This window comes from Pseudoliparis swirei, chromosome 24 (genome assembly GCF_029220125.1).
Source record: "Pseudoliparis swirei isolate HS2019 ecotype Mariana Trench chromosome 24, NWPU_hadal_v1, whole genome shotgun sequence".
Lineage (NCBI taxonomy): Eukaryota > Metazoa > Chordata > Actinopteri > Perciformes > Liparidae > Pseudoliparis > Pseudoliparis swirei.
This window is the reverse complement of record NC_079411.1, coordinates 17,829,271-17,853,398: the sequence shown is the minus strand read 5'-3', so window position 1 is coordinate 17,853,398 and position 24,128 is coordinate 17,829,271. Positions and strand designations below refer to the sequence as shown.

The following is a 24,128-nucleotide window of genomic DNA, read 5'->3' as shown; positions in this document are numbered from 1 at the left end:
CTAGTCACCGCTGCGCGGCAGCGCGCATGCGCATGCGGCTACAGCGAGGCTCTGGATTGTGTAAAAGTTATCTTCAAATAAAAGTGTTAGACGTGCACGTCAAGAATATAAGGAGGAGTCTGTTGTCAATATTATGTTCTTCATTAATTAGTAAATATGTGTTTTAAACTAAAGCGATAAAACCATGCAATCAAGAGTTTCCAAAATGCTCGTTGATTGCAATCTTCTTCTTTTTCCTCTTCTACAATGCAAGTATTGAAGATTTCTGAGAAGTTGCAGACTAAGAGTTTTTTTTAGTACAGGATGATTTGTAGAGCATTTGTTACCTTGACCGGCACCCATCTTTCGTAATTTTAAAAACATAACATATAATCTACATGTTATTATTACATTACATGAGAAGGAATAATGTACTTGTTTGAATGTTGGCATACATTATTATCTTTGCCAATCCACTCTGTGTGTTTTGAAGAACAACTCAAACCACTGAATGTCACAGCACCTTCGGTTTAAGATGGTGATCACACTCACCACTGTGAATAACAGAAATGTCAGCTGGTAAAACAAGTATACCTATATATTCACTTTATGCTAAATATTCAAGTCTCATTTGAGTTCTCAAAGTGAACAAACAAGACACCAGACCAGCCTCACATGTTGGAAGGTAGACTTGTTTCCAGAGCAACAGGAAGTGAACTGCAACATGAAGACCATGAAGGAATTACATAAAGACAAAGCACTGCATTCTGCTCCAGCGTGAAGGTCAGTGCTTCTTCTGCAGCGATCAGGTGACAACCAAATGGCTCCTGTATCAGATTCCACAATGGAAGAACAAATGGGACTCCAGTGTTTGAAGTTTAATCAGCACAACAAACCAAAGAACAGTAGTAACCTGCAGTAGTAGTCTTCACGTAGAAAAGGGACAAACTAAACACAAATGACATTGCAACAAACACTCATTTCAGCTCGGGCCGGTCTTAGTGACTCCAGGACTTTACCAAGTAAAACCCAGAACATGAACTCAAGAAAGAGAAAGAGCTTTTCTGTTTTTTTTTTACTTGGCAAATGTATCCAGATTACTTTTTAAATGGACAAGCCACCGTTTAGCAGATAAAGACACACATTCATCTCCAGCTAAAGGGGCCGTTTCTTTTAACCTCCTCCGAGCAGATTCCTGGAGCATTTCCTTTTATAATCAATAATCAACAGTGGAGCGCCAAAGGCCTCGGCCATTTGTGTGATACTCAGGCGCCTTATGATGAATTTACATTTGCTAAAGGCGGCGCTCTTGGAAGAATTTGAAACCTCAACGCAACAGACTCTTAAATACGTCACTTATTCAAGAGAGATAAGCTGAACTGACCCAACACTCTCACACACAGGCAAAAAAAAAAAAAACATGTCCATCAACCAGATGAATAAATTAAAAGTAAAAACCAAAAAGCGGGATGTTGAGCAGGTGCTATATCAAACCAGTCAGGTACATTATCAGGCAACAGCCCCCGTTATAACTGACAGTGAGCAAATCAAATATCATGGAGACAAAAACATCTTCTTCCGGTCCAGGATGAAAACAATGTGCTTGATTTTGCTCATAAATGCTCGACTTTGAGGTTTTTGATGGAAGTGAATCAAGAATACTTCCGTAACCAATTTGAAATGCGGCCTTTTCTTAGTGAAATAAGTCGCTCCAGGCAGCACCCTTTACTTTAGCTTGTAGTACCCATCCACACAAAAAGGGTGAGAACAGAAGCCACACAGTGTTTTATTTCCGTTGACCAGCGAAGGCGATGAAGCGTCATGTCCACTTTGCAGCTGCACCAACAGAATCAAGTCTTTCCCTTTGAAAGGGAATGAGGAGTCCTCTTCTGCCCCCTCCAGGTGAGAAGGAGTACAGCATCCTCCTGGGCCACTCACAGCAAGACAAACTCGTCGCTGTTTCGTCTGTTGTTGCTCCTGCTCAGGTTGCCTGGGGGCAGAATGAGGCCCGCAGGTCCACTGTGGTTGCTGCTGTGGCCCTCTAGACCGTAATCCTGACCCTGGCCCTCTACGAAGGTAAAGATGGGGTACTTCTCGTTCGATGACGACAGGGCCTGGGAGGACAACACATTTCCCAGAATGCTTCAGAACCACCACAAATGTAATGTCAAGAGAGGACACGAATATCTATCAAATAAAGGAATTTTTACATTGTTTGAAAGAGACACAATTAAAAAGAACTGTAACCACGGATTATTTTCATTCTCGATGAATATTACTATTTCTTTGCCAACCGGTTGCGACTTGTCTTAAAATTGTTACTTTAATGTTCAACACAATGGAAAAAAAATCTTCAATTAACGAACGATTTTCAAGGTTCACCAATGGTTGTATGGTGACATTGTATTTATCTGTTTTTTGAACAACACTTTCATACAGACCTTTTAGCTCAAAGTGCTGGAAATGTAAACAAATAAAAAACAGAAAACCTTCTTTTTACTAATAAAATACATTAAACATTTTTTTAGAGGCGCCTCCTTCGTTGATGTGAATCAATTAATCCGATTGAAGTTAATGAACAGAATAAATAACAAGGCTCCCCACATCCAGCTCGTTTGAGAGCGGTGATGAGCTTGAGCCTGTGAAAATATCGGTCGTTTGTTCTCGTTTATGAACTGCATTGAACAATTATTCCAGGGAGCCGATTGGCTCCAGCCTGACAGCTGAATAATTTAACTTCCAGGCTCCCCCAGCTCCTGTGGGATCACCCTTGTAATATATAGTGTCATGTATCCATAGCAGACATTGGATCTCTAAGGCCATGTTTGTTCAATCTCTTCTCATCCATCTTAAAACACAGTAGGAAGTTAAGTTGTATGACAGCGGCAGAAGGGTGGACAAACTCACCACACTGACAGCAGAACACAGAGACTCAAAGTCCTTCTTGTTCTTGGCGTAAAAGCCGATGGTGCAGCTGGGATCCATCCGGGTGAAGGGCATCTTCTTGGGCGAGCTACAGTGGAATGACTAGGGAGAGACCGAAGGAGACATGGGTCAATAAAAAGGTCAAGACCAATTCAGGACGAGATGCGTCATCTCCAGCGGCCTGTACAGTCAAAACACGACTGAGCATGGAAGTCACATGGTCCGAGAAGTTCAATACGATCCGACAAAAAGCAAGCAGACGGATAGTGAAACCGACCTCTAGTGAGAAGTTGGCCTGAGTGACATCCACCGTGGTCTGGCAGTAGTGAGGGTCCAGATACAGCAGCTGCTCATCTATCAGACAGGAAGAGGAATCAAAATACTGGAATAAAGTATAAAATCACCACCCGTGAGGTGGCTAGGAACAGAAGAATGGCTCAGTCATAATCAGCCATATACATTTTCTGAGATCTTGTTCCCACCGACTGAGTGTAGATGCAAATACGCAGTGTCCACTGTGTGTACGGTTGATGATTTTCAGAATCCTTGTTCCAGGAAGGGGAAATCAATGATTAGCAAGAAATACATTTGGGGAAGTGTTGGTAGCTTTGTTGGCAGAGTCTAAGCCTGTCACAGGCAGCGGACAGTTTTTTGTTCTTCTTCTTCCTCCTCCTGTTGACAGTAATTCCACAGCCTTGAGAAAGACAGCGCTTCACAATTCCTAGACGAAATTAGACATTTACATTTTTGTTAAATCCACAATCAGCAAACATGAAGGAGACCGAGTGCTGTCCTGAGCTAATCATTGAAGCAGAATATTGATTGAGTAAACAATGAATTCTTAACAAAGTGGATGAGCTATAAGAGGTTGTCAGCTCCTAGTTTAAAAAAAAAATATTGTAAACCAGCTAACCCAGTTTCACCATCATCCCCGATTCAAAGTGTGCTGCTTTGAGAAAGAGGCGCTTCAGGAAACAGTGACGGAGAGAACAGAAAAGAAGAGCTTTGAATATTACATAAATGGCCACTAAATAACACAATACAGTAATATGTTGTGCACTCAGCTCGACAGTAGCCGACCCTGGCCACGAGACAAGAGCTCCATGGCCCTGGCTCCTGCTGGCTGTTTCCAAAGAACACAAAGTCCTCCTTCGGAATAACAATATTGTTCTTAAAACACAAAAAGAAAAAAAGCTCTCACCTTGGAAGCCAATGAAGTAAAGTGAGTGCTTCGGTTTGCCCCCGATGATTCCAATACAACAATCCAGCTTTAGGATGTTCTGGAAATGAACACGGATGTTTTCAAAATGACTTAAGAGACGCGAGAGAGAACTCAAGTTCGGCAACACAGTTCTTTAGGAAACATGACTCTAGTGAGCTCAGAGGGTTCTGTGGATGGGTGGGGTGAACGCAGAGTAATTCAGACCTTGACACAGTCGATGTAGGCCGGGTTGAGGGCCTCCCCTCCCAGCCGAACCGGCACCAGGATGATGACGGACTTAAAAGCCTGGCTGGATGGCTCGGGGGGAGTGTGGCTCCGCGACAGGTCACACAGATGCATCACGTCCTCCTTGTACACTGAAACACCAGGAGCACAAATATGGAGAGGACTTCTTAGATACTTCCAAAGGAACACATGTTGAGCGAGGACTATTTACTAGAACATACTGCATGTAGTTTGCCAATCTCACCGGTACAATCCTGAGCCACGTATACAGCCAGGTTGTGAAGCACAGAGATTTTGTCTACAGCTTTCCTAAAAAACAAAATATTCATGAATCCAGTCAACAAAGTATATTGGTAATTCTTACTTGTAAAATAACCAATGCCTCCTGCCGTCTTTACCTTAGAATGTGTGCCACTATAGAGGGGCCGTACCAGTCACCAGCTTTCTTCCCTGAACTGTTGCTAATTTCCACCAGCTGATGGAGCCCAAAAGGAGCCGGGGGCTGATCCCAGAACCAGGTGAGCAGCTTGCGGTGGAGGGGCTCCGCCTGCCGGTCCCGCTTAGACTCCGGTCTCTTCCTCTGGCTGCATTTGGGCGCCTGATCACTCGTCAGGGACTTTTCAGGGGTGTTGGATTCTCGTGGAGAGCCAAAGGATGGGATAGGAACTCCTCCAGCCCGGGCTGGGGAACGCGGTCTGAACACCTCAAAGTCCACTTCGGTTAGCTGCTGAGCATCTGGCCACGCCCAACCTGCAGAACGCAAAAAGGCTTGACCTTAACAACCAAGTAGAGCCAGGATTCAACATCTGGGGACTGGTTTTCTTCAGTCCTTAGCATTGAATAATCAGCGAACAGGCATCTTTCTAATCAAATCAAACTAATAAGCACAATAAATAATAAATTCTAAAAACAGACAGAATGATGGAGCACACGAGAGAATCAAAACAGTGGCCATGTGACAGATAAACACTGGCAGCAAAGAAAACAAAGAGGAATAAATAAGGACAAGTAAAGCTCCGAAAATATGAATAACATTTTTTTAAAGGACAAAAGGAGAAGTGCAGAAAGCACGACTGAGTGCAACTGAGTGATTACAAACTGGCGCGAGATATAAATAGTGAGAAGAACACAGGAGTAGAGAAGGAGAAAGGATTTAAAGCAGACAGAAAATATTAACGCTCTGTCCAATTATTTATCTCGAGAAAAAGTATTCAGAAAAAAGGAGCACTTCCCTCCAACAGTAAGAATGTAATATGTGCCACACTACCGAGACATCGCTTTCTATGAAGAAACTAAGGTTAGCGAGCCTTTAACGTAGCTACATTTCCTGTGGAAGTACAAGTGTTTGCAGCTGTGAGACAAACCTCTGGGCATCAGATGGACCAGGAGCCCTTGAGCCAGCAGCATCTGCCCACTGCGCAGCATGCAGCCCCAGCCGCAGTCTGTGGTCCAGGTGGAGCCGTCCAGCTGAGGGAACTCCCTCCTGTAGGTCAGCCAGATCCTGGACACAAAAGCCCCACGAAACCGCTCCACCTCGTCTGGGGAGGACGGGACGGAGGAAAGAGAAAGAAAACCCTCACAATTCGTTGTCGTTTCAAACTGCTCGTGAATTTAAGTTCATTGCAATCGGACATGAGAAACATCCGTTTACAGGAATGTGAAAACAAAAAGGGGAACAAATATATACTTTTTTAGATCAACTGCTTTGTGCTTTCAAAGGAAAGGGGGTTTTCAGCACTGTGGTTAACCAAAAACACAAATGACACCTGGAGTCTGTCTGTGAAGAGGAAACGCAGTCTCTAATAACAAGCACTTTTAAATAGAAAGGGCTCAATTGTGAGATTTAAAAAAAGATATGTTTCTGTATTTAGCTCTTACCTTCACTGTTGAGCAGATAGGAGTTTCCCAGGACAGTGACCGGCGATATCTTGTTGAAGGAGGTTTTAGACTTCACAGTCCAGCCTGGAGAAAGAGAGAAAATAGAAGTTGACAAAGTGGCAACAAAGATAAACGAACAAGACATTCTTCCTTGAAGTACACACCGTATTTGACGTTGTTCCATGCAGACATCAGTTTGGCTTTCAGTTTGTCCATCTCGTCCGGCTCTACGGTGACCTCCTGGCCGGGGTCTGGAGTTTGTTCTGCCCTGAGACCACAGCTCCCCTGCCGCTCCAGAGGCTGCTGCCTCCGGCTCTCCGCAAGCTCGTCCTGCATCACCCCCCCTGCGTACTGCGCCGCGCTGGGGGAAACGGAGTTCATGCCTCAGCCCTCAGAGCGGAGCGCTGCTGCTCCTCATTGCAACACAGAACTGTGTGAGGGGAAGAAAGGGAGGTTAAATGATTGACCCGGCCGGAAACTCTTCAACTTAGACTTAACATTCACTCATGCATTCAAGCTTTTTAACACACTGTGGCTAATAATTCGGTTTTGCCACATTGTTATTCAACCCTTCTTACATCCATCTTCTGTTTAGAACATATACGGTACGTCTGTCAACCCCCAAGAAGAGAGATCATCCTCTACTGATCTGCCTGAGCTTTCTCTGAAGTTTCTTGGGAGTCAAGATTAGTATTGACTTTTAACTGGGAAGCCCGAGGACACGATGGAGGGATCATATCGCCCAGCTGGCCTGGGAACGCCTCGAGATCCCCCAGAGTGAGCTAGCGAATGTTGCGGGTGAGTCTGCTGCCACCACGACCCAACCCCGGATAAGCGGCTAAAAATGGATGAATGGAAGATTTGTTGTCGTTGTCAAACTGCATTCTCGATGCTCTAATTGAAGTTAGTCGTTTCCTCGTAGGGAAACTTCACAACTGCGAATTTGTTGGCCAAAGACAAGTCCTCACTTCCTGAAAATAGAAATAATTGCTCTGTCAGTCAGTGTGAACTGAAGTCATCCGTCTACAACCACCGATGTCACAATACACAACTAACACACACACACACTCACGGGAAGTACCGGTGACTCTTCCACCCAGGGCCTGAACCTGATGAGTAGCAGTGTGACCAGGGACCACGCCGCGGTGTCACTGGTTCCACTAATGGGAACGATTATGAACATAATACACGTTTCATAATAAAGTGATTAACATTTGACAACCGGCGTGGCGGGTTTTTCAACGACCGTGAAAGTCATCTGATTATGTTGGCTGTCCTCGAGCCTCAGTGCAGATCAGGCTGTTAACGCGCATAAAGTCCAGCCGTGTGCTTCAGTCGCGAGCCGGCGATCTGAGCGCGAGGACCGCGGATACGAATCGACATCCTCCCATCGATTCCAATGCGTTTGTGTTTGTCACGCGACGTCAATGCAACATAAAGATATTATTCTTTTTGACACAATGTCCGAGCCTGGTGTTTGCGTGACGTCACTCCTCCCCTTTAAACACGGATAACGGGAGGTCGCCTAAAACCTCAAACTAAAGACTCGCGAGGAAACCGCTCCGTACCTGCAGTGAAAGACGGCTAAGATGGTCGGTTCCGTGAGGTGTTGTGACTCATCTCGGCCACTCCACCGGTCTTCATTCACGTCTGAAGTCTTCCTCGCGTACACTTGTCCGAGGAATGTACTAGCTCGCTCAAGCTAGCTACAGTTCACAGTTTCCCGACGCTAAGCCCCGGGCGTCAGTTAGCGAGCCGGACCAGCAACGGATATTAATTCCCGGTACTTCTCAACATAGCCCGGCGGTGCGGTCCGCCTTCCTGAGTGCACTCCGAGGTGAAGCTCCTCCGGCACACGATGGTTTTCGCTCTCCTGACCAAACCTCCGACTCGGCGTCTCCTCCTGTGACAGCAACAGACATCTACTTCCTGTTGTCCTTTCCTGACATGACGCCATTGGTTGAAGGAAGCATCGCGAGACCGCTGATTGGAGTACGTGACATCAGCAGCTCATATTAACTCTGTTACGGAATATAATCACATGATAGTAAATATACGTTTGATTTGAATGACTGCAGCTACATTTGCATAATCATTTATTAGCATATATTATCTGAATATTGAATGAAAATAGTTTATGTTTACATGTTTTTAAAAAACTCACAGGCCTTTTCACGCATTATTAATTGTTATGGCAAAAAAAACGCTGGTAACAACGATTGTTAATATTTGTTTGTGTTTTTTTTCACGTTTTCCTATCAAATAAATCAAAAATGGAAAGAACCAGGGTCCTGAGACCAATATAAGTAAATATAATACAACCAGAATTAACTATAGGCCTGACAACGGCTATTACATGAACGTTTCATTCTGCTGTGAAAATGTATTATTGTTTTTATTTTCTTGTGATTAATTTGTCATTATGCAGCCAAACAAGCATTTATTGTGATAACATAAGGTGTGCAGCAGCCTTGTAATCACAGATTATAGTCACAAAAAGGTAAGAGGTGGCACATCTTGGAACAAATCTCAGAAGTTGTATTCCACATACTGCACTTTGGGTGTCTGCATTTGAATCACATCTATTACAAACAAAAATGCCCCATGGTACAAATAAATACACTTTGAGTGAACAGAGAAATGTGGAATGTTTTTATACTCAGACTTTTGTGTTCAATTCTAGAATACATACATGGACACAGTAGCCTATATTTTTATTTTTCTTCAAAAAAGTTACTTACAAACTACCAGCACATTTCCAAATAAAGTGCATTTATACTACTCTCTCTGTCAACCACAAAAAGAAAAAAATAAATTCTCAAACATGTAACACGAGACACCATTGATTGGGGAAAAGGCCTGAAAGTGGGCGTAATAGCTGTAGACCAGCGATTCCCAAAGTGTGGGCCGGGGCCCACTGGTGGGCCGCGAAGGTACTGCAGGTGGGCCGCGAGAGGTCATTTACAATAAATAAATAAAATGTTTTTAATTTTCAATTTTGAAAAGTTTGAAATTAATATAAAAATATTTATGATTTAAATTACGTGTTATTCTTTTATCTGACCTATTTTTCTGACCGCCAAACAAAACAATGTCAAATGGGGCGCCCTCTTGTAGTCTTAAAGTAAATATATATGAGCTCCGGAGAATATGGTATACAAAACATACATTGTCGGTTAATACATTTTTAATCGGTTAAATTCTGAAGGTCATTTAATCATCCCTAGTTTATGTTTTGATCAGAGTTGTGATCAGCGCCGCCCCACTACGCGCTGCGCGTAGGGCACCGAGTCCTGAGGGGGCACCACAAAATAGGCACACACAAAAATCCTCATAGTTATAATAATTATAATGCCGATATTATTTCAGTCTAGAAATATTAGGCGCCTTTTAGGCATGTAGATCACAAAACAGGCAGAACAAGAGATATATTTAATCGCTCAGCACCCCCGTTAACACTTCTCGGGTCGCATCGCTCTGCCGTGATGCGCGCCGACACATCCGCGCACACAGGTGAACACGCTCTCACTAGCCCCCCCCCCCCCCCGTCGACAACGCTCGCCGTGGGTCACTTTGCTATCTCAGGGGGGCATCATGAAGGAGTTATGCTTAGGGCACCAACATGGCGAGCAGCTGCACTGGTTGTGATTAAAGGCTTGGGTGGGCCGCAGAAGATTTTCAGATTTCAAATTGGGCCGCAGCATTCTTGAGTTTGGTAACCGCTGCTGTAGACGATTACATTACAGTTAGTTTTCTTAGTCAGCTTATCAAAGCTGACCTGATGCCTCATCTATTACATCAAGATATAAAAGAACTGCTTCCTATCAGTAGAATATATAAGACAGTATATTATATTAAAAATGTTAATCCCTATCCCAGAAGATATAATTAACAGTCACATGAAGAACACGACAACAGGAAAGGAATGAATTCATGTTTCAAGTGTTCATTTGATAATTACTGCAAATATTTTTGTCATTAAGAAACATAAATGCATATTCTGTACCCCTATGGCTAATGACCTCCATTCTACAGGGTTTTAGCGCTCGAAACTCTCACTCCAGCAGATTATTAATGAACACGTGATGGAAACATGTTTAGCAGTGGATGTTTTAAACCACTGGAGGGCAGTAGAGTACGATGCTGAATGGAAAAACTAACTTTTTGTTGCATGAACTGCATGAGACTTTTTGATGAGTGGTGTAAAATCATTGGTACACCCTCAAACCTGGTTTGATTTTAAGGATGGATTGCTATCCTTTAAAAAGGAAAGATCTGTGTATATTGCATTAAAGATGCATTGATATATGTGTTTTTTCTTTGTATATATATATATCAACGACTGGTTATGTAAAATGATCTGCCAAGATCACAAAAACACACCTCCCACTTCCCACTTTGTAGATCTGCATAGCTTTTAACCAAAGCTTGTTGTATTTGTTGTTTGTTTTTAGAAAGATCAAAACCAAAACAGTGTTTTTCAGTTGATGCAAAACAACGTGCATCCGCTACCAGCACAACTGTAAAGTGTGCAGATAACCTAACTTTCTTTTTTTTATAGCAACAGGTCCATTGTGATATACTGTGCCCTTGCCCATAATACACAAACCCTACTTTATCTATAGAGCCCTTTAACAAACACATAACTGTATGCTACATCCATAACGGCCTGCTTTCCCCCACTTGGGCTCGAAACAACACATATGGGTTCACTGTATATGTGCTTACGATTCCATTTTTATTATATATATACATATATATGTATATATACACACCATATATACACGCTATATATATATATATGTATATGTATACACTATGTCCACACACATTATGTGTTTATTTCCAGTTTGGTTCTCCATCATGACCCCCGTGGAGTGTGATCAACCCACAAAGAGAGACACACACACACACGTGCTCTCACACACTTCCTAACTCACTCGCAAAACACACTCGCATCCCACTTCGTAGGACCCCGGGTTTAAATGCATTGAAAAAACATCTGCTGACAGTGCTGCCTCCTGTGGCAATGTGAGTGTGCGAGTGTAAGTGTGTGTGTGTATGTGTGTGCGTGTGCATGTAGGCAGTAAAAAAAAAGGGTGCCGTGGCAGCCCTTCTGCGAGGGGGAGATAAGCACTGAGCCTGAGCTCTGTCAAACAAGCTTTCCTCTGCAGGATGACACGGCCTCCAAGAAGCAGCAGAATTAGACCCAAAGTGGCTTCACGCGCTCACACACACGCATACGCTCACACATGCACGCTCACACGTCAGCAACTCGACACTGCGACAGACAGAGCTGGACATCGGCTGACCCAGTGCACTCTTTGGCCTTTTGTCTGACCCACGTGAACAGCGACTCCGTCGAGAAGGAATGAACTTGATCCTGTCGCTCGCTCGCTGAAGCCCGAACTGTTAATGCAAATATCACAACGTGACTGCGGGACGTTGTCTTGCTTGTGATGAAGTGGCGAGAGAACGAAGTGCTGGCTTTTGTTAAAAAGACGAAATAGAGTGACTGGATTTTGGTATTCACAGTTTTCAGCATGTTTTGATCATTAAAGCACTTGTTGACCTTCTTGTACCCTCTAGTATACATGTACAGTACATAACCATAGATGACATGCGTTCACAGAGACCCACACACATATACATCTGGTAAAGTCTACCACGTTACATTAAAGAGTCCTCTTATTAAATAGTTTATAATAGAAAACCAACAGATAATGCACCTTTACATGAGATCGTTTTATCCTGGTTTTGAGTTAGAATCAGTCAATCGTTGATATTAATAAATAACATTTGATATACTCTGAAACTGGAATGTACATTGTTTTTAAGTGCTTGACTTCTGTTGCATTGTTCTTCCAAAAAATGAAATTTTTTCTGAAAGTCCCATTTAGGGACCCCATGGGGTCACATTTTTGACTGGTCGCTCCCCATCGCAGCCCTTTCTAGAGGTGAAGCAGCAGGACTTTGGGTCACCACCGCCGCCCCAACAACCACTCGACCTCCCGCGGGAGTGTCAGACTTCCCCGCTGCGCCGCCCTGACTCTCCTCCACTGCCTTCGTCTGCTGATCTTTGCTCTTGGACCCCTCCTGGGAGCCCAGCTTGATCGGACCGAGGACGTTTTTAGCCACGGTGGTCAGCTGGCTGACGAAGCTCGTCTTGTCGCCGGGGGAGATGGGCCGGGACTTGCAGAGCGACGACCCGCAGAGGGAGGGGGCGACGGATGTCGGGGAGGGAGAAGGGGAGGGCGAATGCTCCTCCACCACTTCCAGGCGACATTTGTCCTCCCAGTCAAGGGTCCCCCGGTAGCAGTTGACGGGCCCGAGTCCTTGCCTCACCTTGCCGAGCAGGAGCTGCTGCCCATGTTGGGGTAAGATGGGGGCGAGAACGCGCGCTAAGAGCTTTGGGCTTTTGGAGCCGAAGTCTGGAGTCCTCGAGTCGCCGCTCTCCGCTCCAGCCTTTCTCAAGCTGTCCCCCACGCCTGCAGGTTTGAATGGTTTGCTCATGCTCAGAGGACCAGCTTTCGCAGACGCGTTCACGCCGATGGATTTATCCGGACTGGAAGCAGAGCTCCTGTTGAAGGCAGCACCCGGTGCACCGGGCCGACCCCTGTTGTCTCCTTCCTGCTTCGGTTCAGTTCTGCCCCACAGCTGCTCCTTGACATCTTTGATATTAGAAAACATACTTCTGTCTCCCATGGGGTCTTGCTGTTTTGAAGTGAAGTCTGCCGGACTCTGAGGGATCTTTTCAGGTCCCTTCTGACCGCCTAGACTTCCCATTGTTTTGCTCGGGGTGCCGGAACTTGTAGCTTTCGTGGTTTCTGCACAAAGTCTGGAGCTCTGGCCAGCCTGCGAGCTAAAGGACAGCTCACTATAAGACTTCCTTGTTAATGACGACTGGGATCCTGCCGCAACGCGACTCAATCTCTCCAGGACTGTCCCGGTATCAGTCTCCCTCTCTTTCTCCCTCTCCCTCTCCCGTCCCCTCTCCCTCTCCTCCCTCTCCCTTCCAGCCAGCAGTGTTTCCCTGCTGAGCGGGGACTCCTGTCTCCCAAGTCTCCTCACAGGCTTCAGGACACCAGTCTCTGGGTTTGTAGAGGATGAGGGCAGGGGTGGAGGGTTAGGCTGAAGGTTCTCCCCGTCCGTCTCCAGCAGGCTCTGGAGCCCGAGCTCACAGAGGAAGGCGTCCTTGCGATACTCGGAGTGCTGCACCTCCAGGCTGTGCTTCCTTAGCGGACCGCCCAGCCCTCCCGTGGAGCTGGACTGGGTCAGAGGCGAGCCCAGCTTCTCCGCCGACTGCACCCGCTTGAGAAGAGGCGATCGAGGGGGTTCAGCGCTCTTGGGCCTGGGGCGGACCACCGGCGGCGAGGAGTGGAGCTTGACGGGAAAGGACTGGGTGGTGTTGCAGCTCCCCACGGTGTGGCCGGGCAGCGGCGGGGGCGAGGACTGTGTGGGGGAGGGCGTGTGGGCGAGCGGGGACAGGGGTATGTTGCCCGCAGACTTGCAGCGTGCAGAGCGATACTGGCGGTGGAGCTTCGGGGAGAGGCCGTGCAGGGAGCTGGGCCTCATGTGCTGAGAGGGAACGGGGGAGTTCGGAGTGCTGGAGGCCGCAGAGCTGCTCTGGGAGGAGGCCCCTAAATGAACACAGAGAGCAGAAACGATCAAGTCAGATGAAAAAGAATCCCAGAGGAGGAGACACATTTCTGATTTCGAACTAAAGAGAATTTGGGCTCTCGGGTTTAGCTCTGGCTTCAAAAGTTGTTTTCCTGGCAATTCTAACTTCTAAAAATATGCCCAGTTCTTCCCTGTGCCGTTTCCAAACCTCTATTTCTGGCGTGAACTGGCCAGGTGCTTTAACACTTGTAAGTACATTACCCAGGTACGAGGGCTCGGGGGTGGAGCGGTAGTCCTGAGTCGGGGACCGGGCAGACAAGCTGTGAGTCGGGGAGCCGGGGAGACTCTCGCTGGAGGACAGGGAGCGAGTCAACGAGGACAGGCTGCGGCTGGTGTGCAGCAGGTTGGACTGCTTTGTGATCTTTCGGAACAAGGAGCTCCGCTTCTTGCTGTCCGACGGTCAGACGAAGAAAATACAAGGAGAGAGAAAGTAAGATTTGGATTTATGTTTGCACTTAATACATTTTTCCATGCATTTGTTTTCATATAAGCAGGGTTTGAGTGTGTCAAATGTTAACGTGCAACATCAGTGATAACGGCAAACGGCTACTGACTAATTTGGAATGCATGTAAAACTAGAATGGGCACTCGGGAGAGCGCATACCTTCGCATATCACAAGATTGGGCATTGGATTATGAACATTTTGGCATTAGTTGCATGCCTATTGGATAAAAATGGGCGGCTATGGTAAAAAGAAGATTTTAACCTTTTCACGACCTTGACCTTGACCTTTGACCCGATCGATCCCAAAATCTAATCAAATGGTCCCCGGATAATAAGCAATCATCCCACCACATTTCATGCGATTCGGTTTAATACTTTTTGAGTTATGCGAGTAACACGCATACAAATAAATAAATAAATACACGGCGATCAAAACATAACCTTCCACATTTTCAATGCGAAGGGAACTATGATACGTTTTGTAAAGCAAACAGTAATTGTAAATATTGGGTTTAAACATGCAAAACTACTGTGCCATGAATTGGAAATGTCACCAGATAAACACAAAGATAAACACAAAAGAGACACACAAACCAACCACCTCCTTCACTATTGTATTTGACCTCATGAGACATCAAGCGTCTCTGCTTCGGTGTAGGGCCGTGAGCTCTTACCTTTCCTGGCCGTCCTTTCCCACGGTCCTCCTGTTGCGTCGGGCCATCTTACACTTGTAGGTGGCCTTGCGGGCAGGACCCACTTTAATAGAGGTGTTCTCAAAGGGCGTGGTTGTCACGGTCACCTTGTTTCCACTCTACACACATAAGTGACATTAAATCATTTTGACAGCGATCCAGCACATTGTCTAAGCACGTGAATAGCCTTTCCTTGAACTTATTGTATAAGTAGTACTTTCTCCAGACGTTTCCTCACACTCCGCTGCCACAAGGACAGATACAGGAGAACATTCCTGCCGACGGCTATTAGGCTCTATAACAGATCACCTCTTGCCAGATCCTAGTGCAATAACTGCAATAATAACTCCATATACACTATGTTGATCTGCACTTCACACATTTCATTTATTTACACTACACACATACACATACTTTGCATTTTGCACACTGTCTATATTTAATATTTTTATATTTAATTTAATTTTAGTCATTAGTATTGTATTGTGCATATATGTTGTATATATACATATATATTTTATTTTATATTTTACTTTGTATCCTTCTTGTATACATCTATATCTTTCATCCCTGTTTCTTATATTTTATATTTTATTTTTTATTCTCGTGTGTTTCGTTTATTGGTGCTGCTACTGCTACGAAAAATTTCCCCTTGGGGATTAATAAAATATTTATCTATCTATCTAATTAGACGACTAAGTCATCTATTATTGGCAGAAATAGAAGAACTGCACAGGACTATTGATGTCACCAAACACACGGTACACCTGAGAAGGAATAAGCCCACTGCTGCCTACCTTGAGGATGAGCTCGACCACTTCAGTGTGGACCAGACCGTGGACAGACTCCCCGTTGACGTGGGTGATGAGGTCACCGGCACACAGGGCAGCTTCCTGGGCGGGACCGCCGTCCTCCACATGCTGCCGAGCAACACAAAATATTCACGCTCAGAACAGAGTGAAATCTATTATAGGTGAACATTCGATGAATCTCCCACAATTAATAAAAGAAATAAGACTGAGCACTTTGATACGATTAAGATTAAGACTCAGATTGGAGGAAAGCATGAACTATTTTCCCTTTATTTTCTCTGTAATATTAATAATGTTTGTTAATATAGAACAACTGCAAGGGGAGGAGAAATAACATATTTAAATGGCGAAATTTGAACCCAAATCAATCAACTTCAGAAGAACTTCGGTCCCAGGAAAAACCTTCTCTCAGTTCACAGACCTCACGACCCGCTGCTCCAAGTTTTTTACCCAAACAATGTGATGCACGCTGTAGATGTCACTGTCCCCAATGTAGACCCTGATGGCCCTGAGAGTGAAGCCGTATTTCTTTCCAGAGCGATGGATGATGATGGGAGAGCGCAGTGCGCTGACTGTTGGGCAAAAGTCTCTGCTGGGCGAAGAGTCCCGGGACGAGGGGTTGGAGGACAATGAGTGGGGCGACATGGGGCTGGCCAGCGGAGAGAAACCGCCGTGCTGCTCCACTGGAGAGAAACGAGGGATGTATCGTATTAGCGCGCCATAAAACTACTCTTAGGATTTAATTTCTGTTTTCTCCCTGCGACGCCCACCTGACGGTATGATGACAGACAGGGCCGTGGCAGAGGCCGACTTGATGACCTTGTTTCCAGCTCTGGAGGTGCGTTTCTCGCTGTCGCCGGACAACTGCTGGTGGTGCGCCCTGCGGAGGACCAGGTCATTGGTGGTCCGGGCCCCCAGTGGGTCGTACAGAGGGGTCATCACATCCCGACCGGCTACTGCAGGACCTGGGGTTAGCACGGCGATCGGCGCAGTGACTCCCGGTGTCTCTCCATGTCTCGGGGACTTGTCTGTGAGGATGTAGAGTCATGGAGAAATTATAGTTGCTTTAGTGTAAAGTAGCATGAAGAAAATAGTAATGCAATGGGCTGTCCAGCTGCCAGTGACTTAGTCATCTAATGAGGTATTGCAGGCTGCTTTATCATCTCTTTCCCCCTGCTAACACACCTGCTCCGTTAAGCTCCTTCAGACCGCTCCTCTGCTCCAGGAGGCTCGGCGAGGGGATGCTGGTCCCGTCCAGGGAGGTTCCACGGACCCTCAAGGGTGCCTGGCGGGATAGGAAGTCAGGCTCGGCGTCTAGCGGTGAGGCATAGCGGTGCGTGTCCATCAGTGCTGAGAAGCGCCGGCGAGCGCCGAGGGGAGGGCTCGCATCCCCCTCCGTGTAGAGGGACTCTGAACAAGAGAGGCGCTTCCTGCAAGAGAAAGGACACGGACAACCGAGTCGGATCAGAGAATGCAAACAGCGTCCTCTCAGTGAGAAGTTAGAACCCATCGTCCCATCTGGTGGGAATGTTATTTGTAATATGTCATTAATAAAACTATTAAACACATGTTGACCCGATGATTGGTTTGGACGAAAAGTGAACGACAAAGTAATTCATTCTGGAGGTGGAAATGTTCGGCTATTCATCATTTTCCCGATAAAAAAAAACTTGTTGAGAGGGTTTTAAAAACGTTTTTTTCTCGATCCCCTGAGGCAGACCGGGTTCCCCTCTGTACCGAGGTGACAACGCCCCCACCACACCGCCCACTTCTCCAGGCACTGCCTCCTGTAACGGCTGTTCTGCTGTGCATACTGAATCTCAGCATATTCCTCTCACACTGTCCATACAGCAGATTCATATCAACTATTATATGTCCATTATATTCACACAAAAAAAAGGTGAGTAAAAGTTTTGGTGAGTAACACTGAATGTAAAAATAACTTTTTGGGGTTTACAAGCTCAAGAAATGAATGAATGTAATGAGCTGTAGCCAAACAGTAATCATAGCTGGTGAGATGCTGATAATTCTCAGGAAAAAGTCCAATGTGAAAGGTAAAAAGTGATGAGCCACCTTCACTGGATAACATTTTCAAACCACTATGAATGCAGAATATATTTAAATGAATGATTCGATTTAACATGTGAATGTAGAGAGATTGAAACCCAGTCGCATGCCTCCTAAAGATTGAGGTGAAATGGAGTTATGAAATAATGGCATCCAGCCTCTGCTGTGTGCGCTCAGTTGGAAATGTGTCAGGTAATAATATGTAGCCTGGACTTTTTGTGAGCTGCCTCATAGAACAAATAGCGAAAGCAACAGAGCAGAATTATGTTTAATGAATCTCGATCTCAGGGTCAGAGTCATTACCTTCGCATTGAAAATGCGGAAGGTTATGTTTTGATCGCCGTGTATTTATTTATTTGTATGCGTGTTACTCGCATAACACAAAAAGTATTAAACTGAATCGCATGAAATTTGGTGGGATGATTGGTTATTATCCGGGGACCATTTGATTAGATTTTGGGATCAATCGGGTCAAAGGTCAAGGTCATGAAAAGGTCAAAATCTTCTTTTTACCATAGCGCTGTCAATTTTTATCCAATTGGCATGCAACTAATGCCAAAATGTTCATAATTCAATGCCCAATCTTGTGATATGCGAAGGTATGCGCTCTACCGAGTGCCCGTTCTAGTTTTATTTGCATTTAGAAGGGCTGAACAACTAAAAGCCTTCATTCAAAGTAATGTTAGGTCTCATTTTCAATCCAATGTGTTCTGATTATCCGAGTCGTACGGATTATAACTGCAAGTTAACTATCGAGGGTTGAAATACAGTCACATTAAAGCACCTGTGTTCAATAGTTTTAGAATTACCAGGAATGATCCTTTTGTGTATCTCAATTGGAAAAGTGGCGCAGTGGATTTGAGAGAGCAAAGCGACCACATTCGCATATTCAATCAAAAGTAACACATCAGATACACATTGGTCCAATTCAACTTCACAAACTTTGCAGAGATCTGGAGCCTGTTGTTGACTAAGTGTTTGCGAACACAGAGTTCTTTTTAAAGAGGTGTCATAACTGGTCTGTGCGACAGAAAGCACAAGTCCCCCCACCTCATTTACACACGTGCCTCTACGATCCTTCATTCAATAAGGCCCACCACTCACATCTCGGGGGATCCGGTCCTCCAGCTCTTGTCTCTCATGCTGAAGCTGCCCAGGCTCTCTCTCTTGGTCACCTTGTCCTCCCGCGGGCCCTTGTGCTCCTGATGGGACACACAGTTCGAAGCTTTCTGCTCCAGCTGAGACAGATGCTCCATGCTGCTGTACACCTGCAGGGGGGACACAGTCAGATCAATCTTCATTTGGGCTGTTAGCAGTTATTAATAGCTCTGAGGAGATAGATAGAAGATGTGTAGAGCTGCGCGGGGAGCCGAGAGGACGTTTGTGGTGCGTTGCGTCCAAGAATGCTTTGAACATAAACCTGTATGTCTGACCGACGGGAGAGTCCATCTATTTCATTCATCAAAAGTATGTTTGCAGGTATTAGGTAGTACTACTACTTATGGGTCTTTTATGAATCGAAAAGCCGAAACCAGGGAATTTTTTTCCTTTTTCACATAAGAATTGCATAATTTTCTATAATGGATGATTGAGCTAATCATCGCAGGTGTACATTAATACATTATAATGAAACTGCCCTGGCTTTTGCCACTCTTCCAGTTAGAAGGGCAGCTGTACTGACATGGGAAGAAGCCGTCCCAACCACACATCATCTATGGCTTGAGAACATAATGTCCTGCTACACTGCACATGGATCTGATAAGAAATGTTCACACCCTTTTTTATTAAAACGCCCTTTTCTGATGTACTGTTCTATTTTATTTATTTGATTAACTATTAGTTATTCTCCTTTCTCCCTCTTGTATCTATTGTAGTTTCAGTCGGGTTGTAAGAAAACCCCAATGTGTGTGTGTGTGTGTGTGTGTATTCAGCAGAGGCTTCGCTTGAGAGGCAATTCAACAGCCCTCAACCGTAACTTCAAAAAACATCTCAAATTTAATCGAAATTGAGCCCTTCAATGAGGCACTTTGGATTTTCTGAGGAGTGAACGGAAGAACACGCTGGCACTCTGGGAGAGAGAGAGTCACAGCTCTAAATTAATAGAGGCTTGTTATTAATAATTAAAAGAGACGTGGCCATATAAAGATTGTCTGGGTCATCAAACACACGTCATTAACAGAGAGGAACGAGGACGGGGATGGAGGGCTCGGCCTTCCCTGCATCCAAGTCGCTGGGGATGCTACCAGCTCATTATTTTTTCAGCAAAGATCTGACTGTCGCAAAAACAAGCGCATGTCTCATATCATGAAGTTTATATGGTGTATTTATAAATAACATGAGCTGTAGGAGAAAGGACAAATGTTTGGCTTTAACAGTGCGTTGTCATAGTATTCCCAATATAGTGAAAATGTTCCTAGTCTAGTGTGTTTAGTGAGTCATATTATGGTGTGACATGTCATAATATATAAGTGGGATGTCATAGTACGGTGTGAATAATATAGTTAGAATGCGACTTGTTATTACAAAAGTGTTAAGTGAGAAACTAAACATGTTGACAAGCTGGAAAGAAAGGAAAAGCCAGAGAGTAAGAGAGAGACGACAGAGGAGAGAAAGAAAGAGAGAAAGTCAAACCTTGCTGAAGCGAGGAGAGCAGGAGGAGAACTGTCTGATCTCCACCGGCTCGTCGTCATTGGTGTCATCCTCGTCGTACGTATTGATGTGGTGATACCGATCTGAGCGGGCTGGCAGGGGGCGAGAGAGAGGGAGGGAGGGAGGGAGGGAGGGGAGAGACAGAGAGAGAGAGCAGATGAAATTGTCCGTTCAACATTAGAACTGCATTTCTGAGTGGAGCCGTGTCATGAAATGATTGTACTACTCGTGCTACAGCCGCATGGGACTGCAGGCTCCTGGACCCGAGGAACCTACTGTCAAAGTAGCTGGTGTCCTCCTCCGATTCCAGGTGAGGGATGAACTCGGCCTTCTGTCGCAGCAAACTGTTCCAGTCCAGCTCTGTGAAGAACGGGTGCTGCTTCACCTCAAACGCTCCGCCTGGTGGCACACACAGCGCAGCCGGTCGGCCTCATTCAAAACACAACAAGCTTTCCAGCATCGTTGAGCGATTAACAGCGGAAGAGACAGATATTTTGTATATTTAGTTGGTGGAGACCAAAACAGAGCGAGAGGAGAGAGAATACTGCATTTGCTTTTATTCTTTATTTATTCTGAGTTATTTCAGATATTTTCACTAGCTGGATTTTTATCCAGACTTATTATTAATGTTTGTGCAAATCAAAATAAGGTGTTTCAAAACAAGAATTTACGCCTTGTGGTTGTTCGCCTCCGACTACCAGTGTTGTGCATCTCAGTAACCTTTGACCTCATATTCTAATCAGTTCAACGTTGAGTCCAGGTGGAACTTTGTGCCTAACTTCAAGACATTTACTGAATAAGTAAATGGCAATGGTGAGCTCCATGTCTGTTGGATTTGCCAATAATTCACTGTGAACACAGCCATAATGACATAAATCATTAAAAAAAGTTGAATTTAGTTTAAAAGAAAATTGAGGTTCTACATCCTATATATAAGAAAGAACTATTGTGAAAACAGAAAAGACGTAATAAAAAGATGTAATACAACAGAATTAGCAGTTATAGTAGTCAAACTAGCATGAAATAACTACCGCAACTAGATTAATACAATCCTTCAATAAAATAAGTAATAAATAACATAACATACATAATAATACAGACAAAAATTCTACTTAAATAGAATTCAATTAGTGTTTTGAAAAATGAAGTCAAATGAAATTATATGTTTTCTATGATGTCTAAAAAATATGATGTCCACAAACCATTTTTAAATCGACGGCCTGGCTGAGGCCTTTGATTTGACAGTGGATTCTGTGCCGAGGAGCACAGAGTTTAATGTTTTTTACAGGATCTTGTAAGTTAAATATTTCTTATTTAGGGCGACATTTTAAATAACACATTTGGAATAAAGTGATTTGGATGAAATACCGGAGGAGTAGATGAAGAAAACCACTTGTAAAATGCTACGTAATGCTCAAGCCTTGATGCTCGCATTGGGTCTTCTACCGTGCGATAATGGCCAAGGTCAGGATTAATTGCAATCAACACATTTACACAGAGATATAGAAGCAGCATAATGTGTGTGTAATAATAATAATAATAATAATCATTTATTTTATATAGCGCTTCTCAAGGCATGCCGACATCCCGAAGTCGCTTTACAGAGTCCAGTAGTCACACACACAGTCATCCCGGTGGTGGTAAGCTACATCAGTAGCCACAGCTGCCCTGGGGCAGACTGACGGAAGCGTGGCAGCCAATCAGCGCCTACGGCCCCTCCGACCACCACCAACACTCATTCACATCCATACGAACCGGGGTGAGGCTGCGGTGCATGTCTTTATGATGGTGGGGGAAACCGGAGTACCCGGAGGAAACCCACGCAGACACGAGGAGAACATGCAAACTCCACACAGAAAGGACCTGGAACGGGACGACCGGGATTCGAACCCAGGACCTTCTTGCTGTGAGGCGACAGTGCTAACCACTGCGCCACCGTGCTGCTGTGTAGTCAGTTCATGAGAGAGAGCGAGAGAGAGAGAGAGAGACGGTGGATGTGCTCAGACAACACCGGCAGCTTGAATGCTTCTTTAGACAAATCTTCGTTACCGGCATTGTAATGAATTAATATCAATGGAAAATAAGTGCAGATCAGAGCTCTGATATCAAGTAAATGTAAAAGTCAGTACCTGTACCCAACCTCATCAGAGGGTTGGTCTGCAGCAGGGCAGAGATGAGGTCCTGGGCATCCGCAGGTAAGGCGTCATCACCATCTGGCCAAACTATATTGTCTGACAGACGAAAAACAGAGAGCAGAAGGTCGTGTTACGAGGAAGACTGACTTATTTTTGAAATATAAAACAAATAATGAATCCTATATTGGTCCAAACTACTGCAGAATTGCTTTTAATAGTGGCATGTCGGTGCACTATAGAAAACAGATTTCATCACATGCTTGAGATGCATGGACGAACACTTTATTCATCATTAAAGCTTACTTTTCTAAACTTTGTGGGTGTATTAAAATGGTGTAGGAAACTTATTTTGACACACTTACTTTAAGCAAAGACAATAACCCAGAAACCCAATGGAATGGAAAGACACTGTGATGCCTTTGCTGCAGTCTGTGGGTGTCTTCACAAATAGAGCAGCACTATTTTTACCTTCGCATTGAAAATGCGGAAGGTTATGTTTTGATCGCCGTGTATTTATTTATTTATTTATTTGTATGCGTGTTATTCGCATAACAAAAAAAGTTTTAAACCGAATCGCATGAAATTTGGTGGGATGATTGGTTATTATCCGGGGACCATTTGATTAGATTTTGGGATCAATCGGGTCAAAGGTCAAGGTCAAGGTCATGGATAGGTCAAAATCTTCTTTTTACCATAGCACGGTCAATTTTTATCCAATTGGCATGCAACTAATGCCAACATGTTCATAATTCAATGGCCAATCTTGTGATATGCGAAGGTATGCGCTCTACCGAGTGCCCATTCTAGTCTTACCTGTGATGACTTGCCCAAACAGCTCCTCCGGAGTGTCTCCAAAGAACGGCACGCAGCCCACCAGGAACTCATAGAGGATGATGCCCATGGCCCACCAGTCCACCGGCTTTCCATAGCCCTGACGGAGAATCACCTCGGGAGCGATGTACTCCGGAGTACCACACACCTGAGTAATCGTGATGGCGAGGCGGGGGAGACCGACGGAGGAAAAAGAGAGGAACGGAGAGAGAAAGAAAGATGGGTTGGAGATGCTTAACAAAATCCCACTGTAACCAAATAACACCATGGTCCATTTTCCCCAAGTATTTTCTAAATGGCCCCTTCAAATATGATGTAAGACATGTAAAAATGCTCTGCTTTGTATAATAGTTTGTTTTTTATATCGTATTTCCACTAAAATTAAGAATGTGCAATAGCACAAGATGTCTTCTACTTCATTGAAACGTCTGACATTCAAATGAAGTAATGAGAGGAGGAAGGGGACTTTTAGAGTCACTTCATCCAAATCACAAATCATTTAACCTCAGAGGTCGTAGAATGGAAACCATTCACCTCCACATTTAGGACATGCTCATCTCTGATAATCACACATATTGTTCAGGAGAT

At 44.6% G+C, this 24,128-nt stretch overlaps 2 protein-coding genes across 4 annotated transcripts in view; both read right to left on the bottom strand.

The window, feature by feature from the left end:
- Positions 1-842: 842 nt before the first annotated feature.
- atg4da (autophagy related 4D, cysteine peptidase a) lies at positions 843-8,117 on the bottom strand. Of its 2 annotated transcripts, XM_056410004.1 has the most exons (11): positions 7,798-8,117; positions 6,394-6,659; positions 6,230-6,313; positions 5,716-5,889; positions 4,750-5,101; positions 4,596-4,660; positions 4,331-4,482; positions 4,106-4,184; positions 3,182-3,258; positions 2,887-3,006; positions 843-2,093 (listed from the first exon to the last, which is right to left on the bottom strand). In XM_056410004.1, the coding sequence occupies exons 2-11, from the start codon at positions 6,608-6,610 to the stop codon at positions 1,914-1,916; spliced, it is 1,500 nt and encodes a 499-aa protein (XP_056265979.1). In that variant the 5' UTR covers positions 6,611-6,659; positions 7,798-8,117; the 3' UTR covers positions 843-1,913. The 2 variants fall into 2 exon arrangements, 1 of the variants encoding a protein (XP_056265979.1); XR_008830990.1 differs by lacking the exons at positions 843-2,093; positions 2,887-3,006 and having other exon boundaries at positions 3,364-4,184.
- Positions 8,118-8,867: 750 nt separating this feature from the next.
- The window catches only part of mast1a (microtubule associated serine/threonine kinase 1a), an 83,077-nt gene continuing 67,816 nt past the window's right edge, over positions 8,868-24,128 (bottom strand). For both annotated transcript variants that reach the window (XM_056408917.1, XM_056408918.1), the window contains exons 16-27: positions 23,523-23,688; positions 22,704-22,805; positions 20,851-20,973; positions 20,557-20,666; positions 19,030-19,193; positions 17,044-17,288; positions 16,629-16,886; positions 16,309-16,541; positions 15,844-15,966; positions 15,029-15,165; positions 14,111-14,298; positions 8,868-13,869 (exon numbers count right to left, since the gene is read on the bottom strand). In XM_056408917.1, coding sequence (XP_056264892.1) covers positions 12,143-13,869; positions 14,111-14,298; positions 15,029-15,165; positions 15,844-15,966; positions 16,309-16,541; positions 16,629-16,886; positions 17,044-17,288; positions 19,030-19,193; positions 20,557-20,666; positions 20,851-20,973; positions 22,704-22,805; positions 23,523-23,688 — 3,576 coding nt within the window. In that variant the 3' untranslated portion in view covers positions 8,868-12,142. The remainder of the gene's footprint in view (positions 13,870-14,110; positions 14,299-15,028; positions 15,166-15,843; positions 15,967-16,308; positions 16,542-16,628; positions 16,887-17,043; positions 17,289-19,029; positions 19,194-20,556; positions 20,667-20,850; positions 20,974-22,703; positions 22,806-23,522; positions 23,689-24,128) is intronic.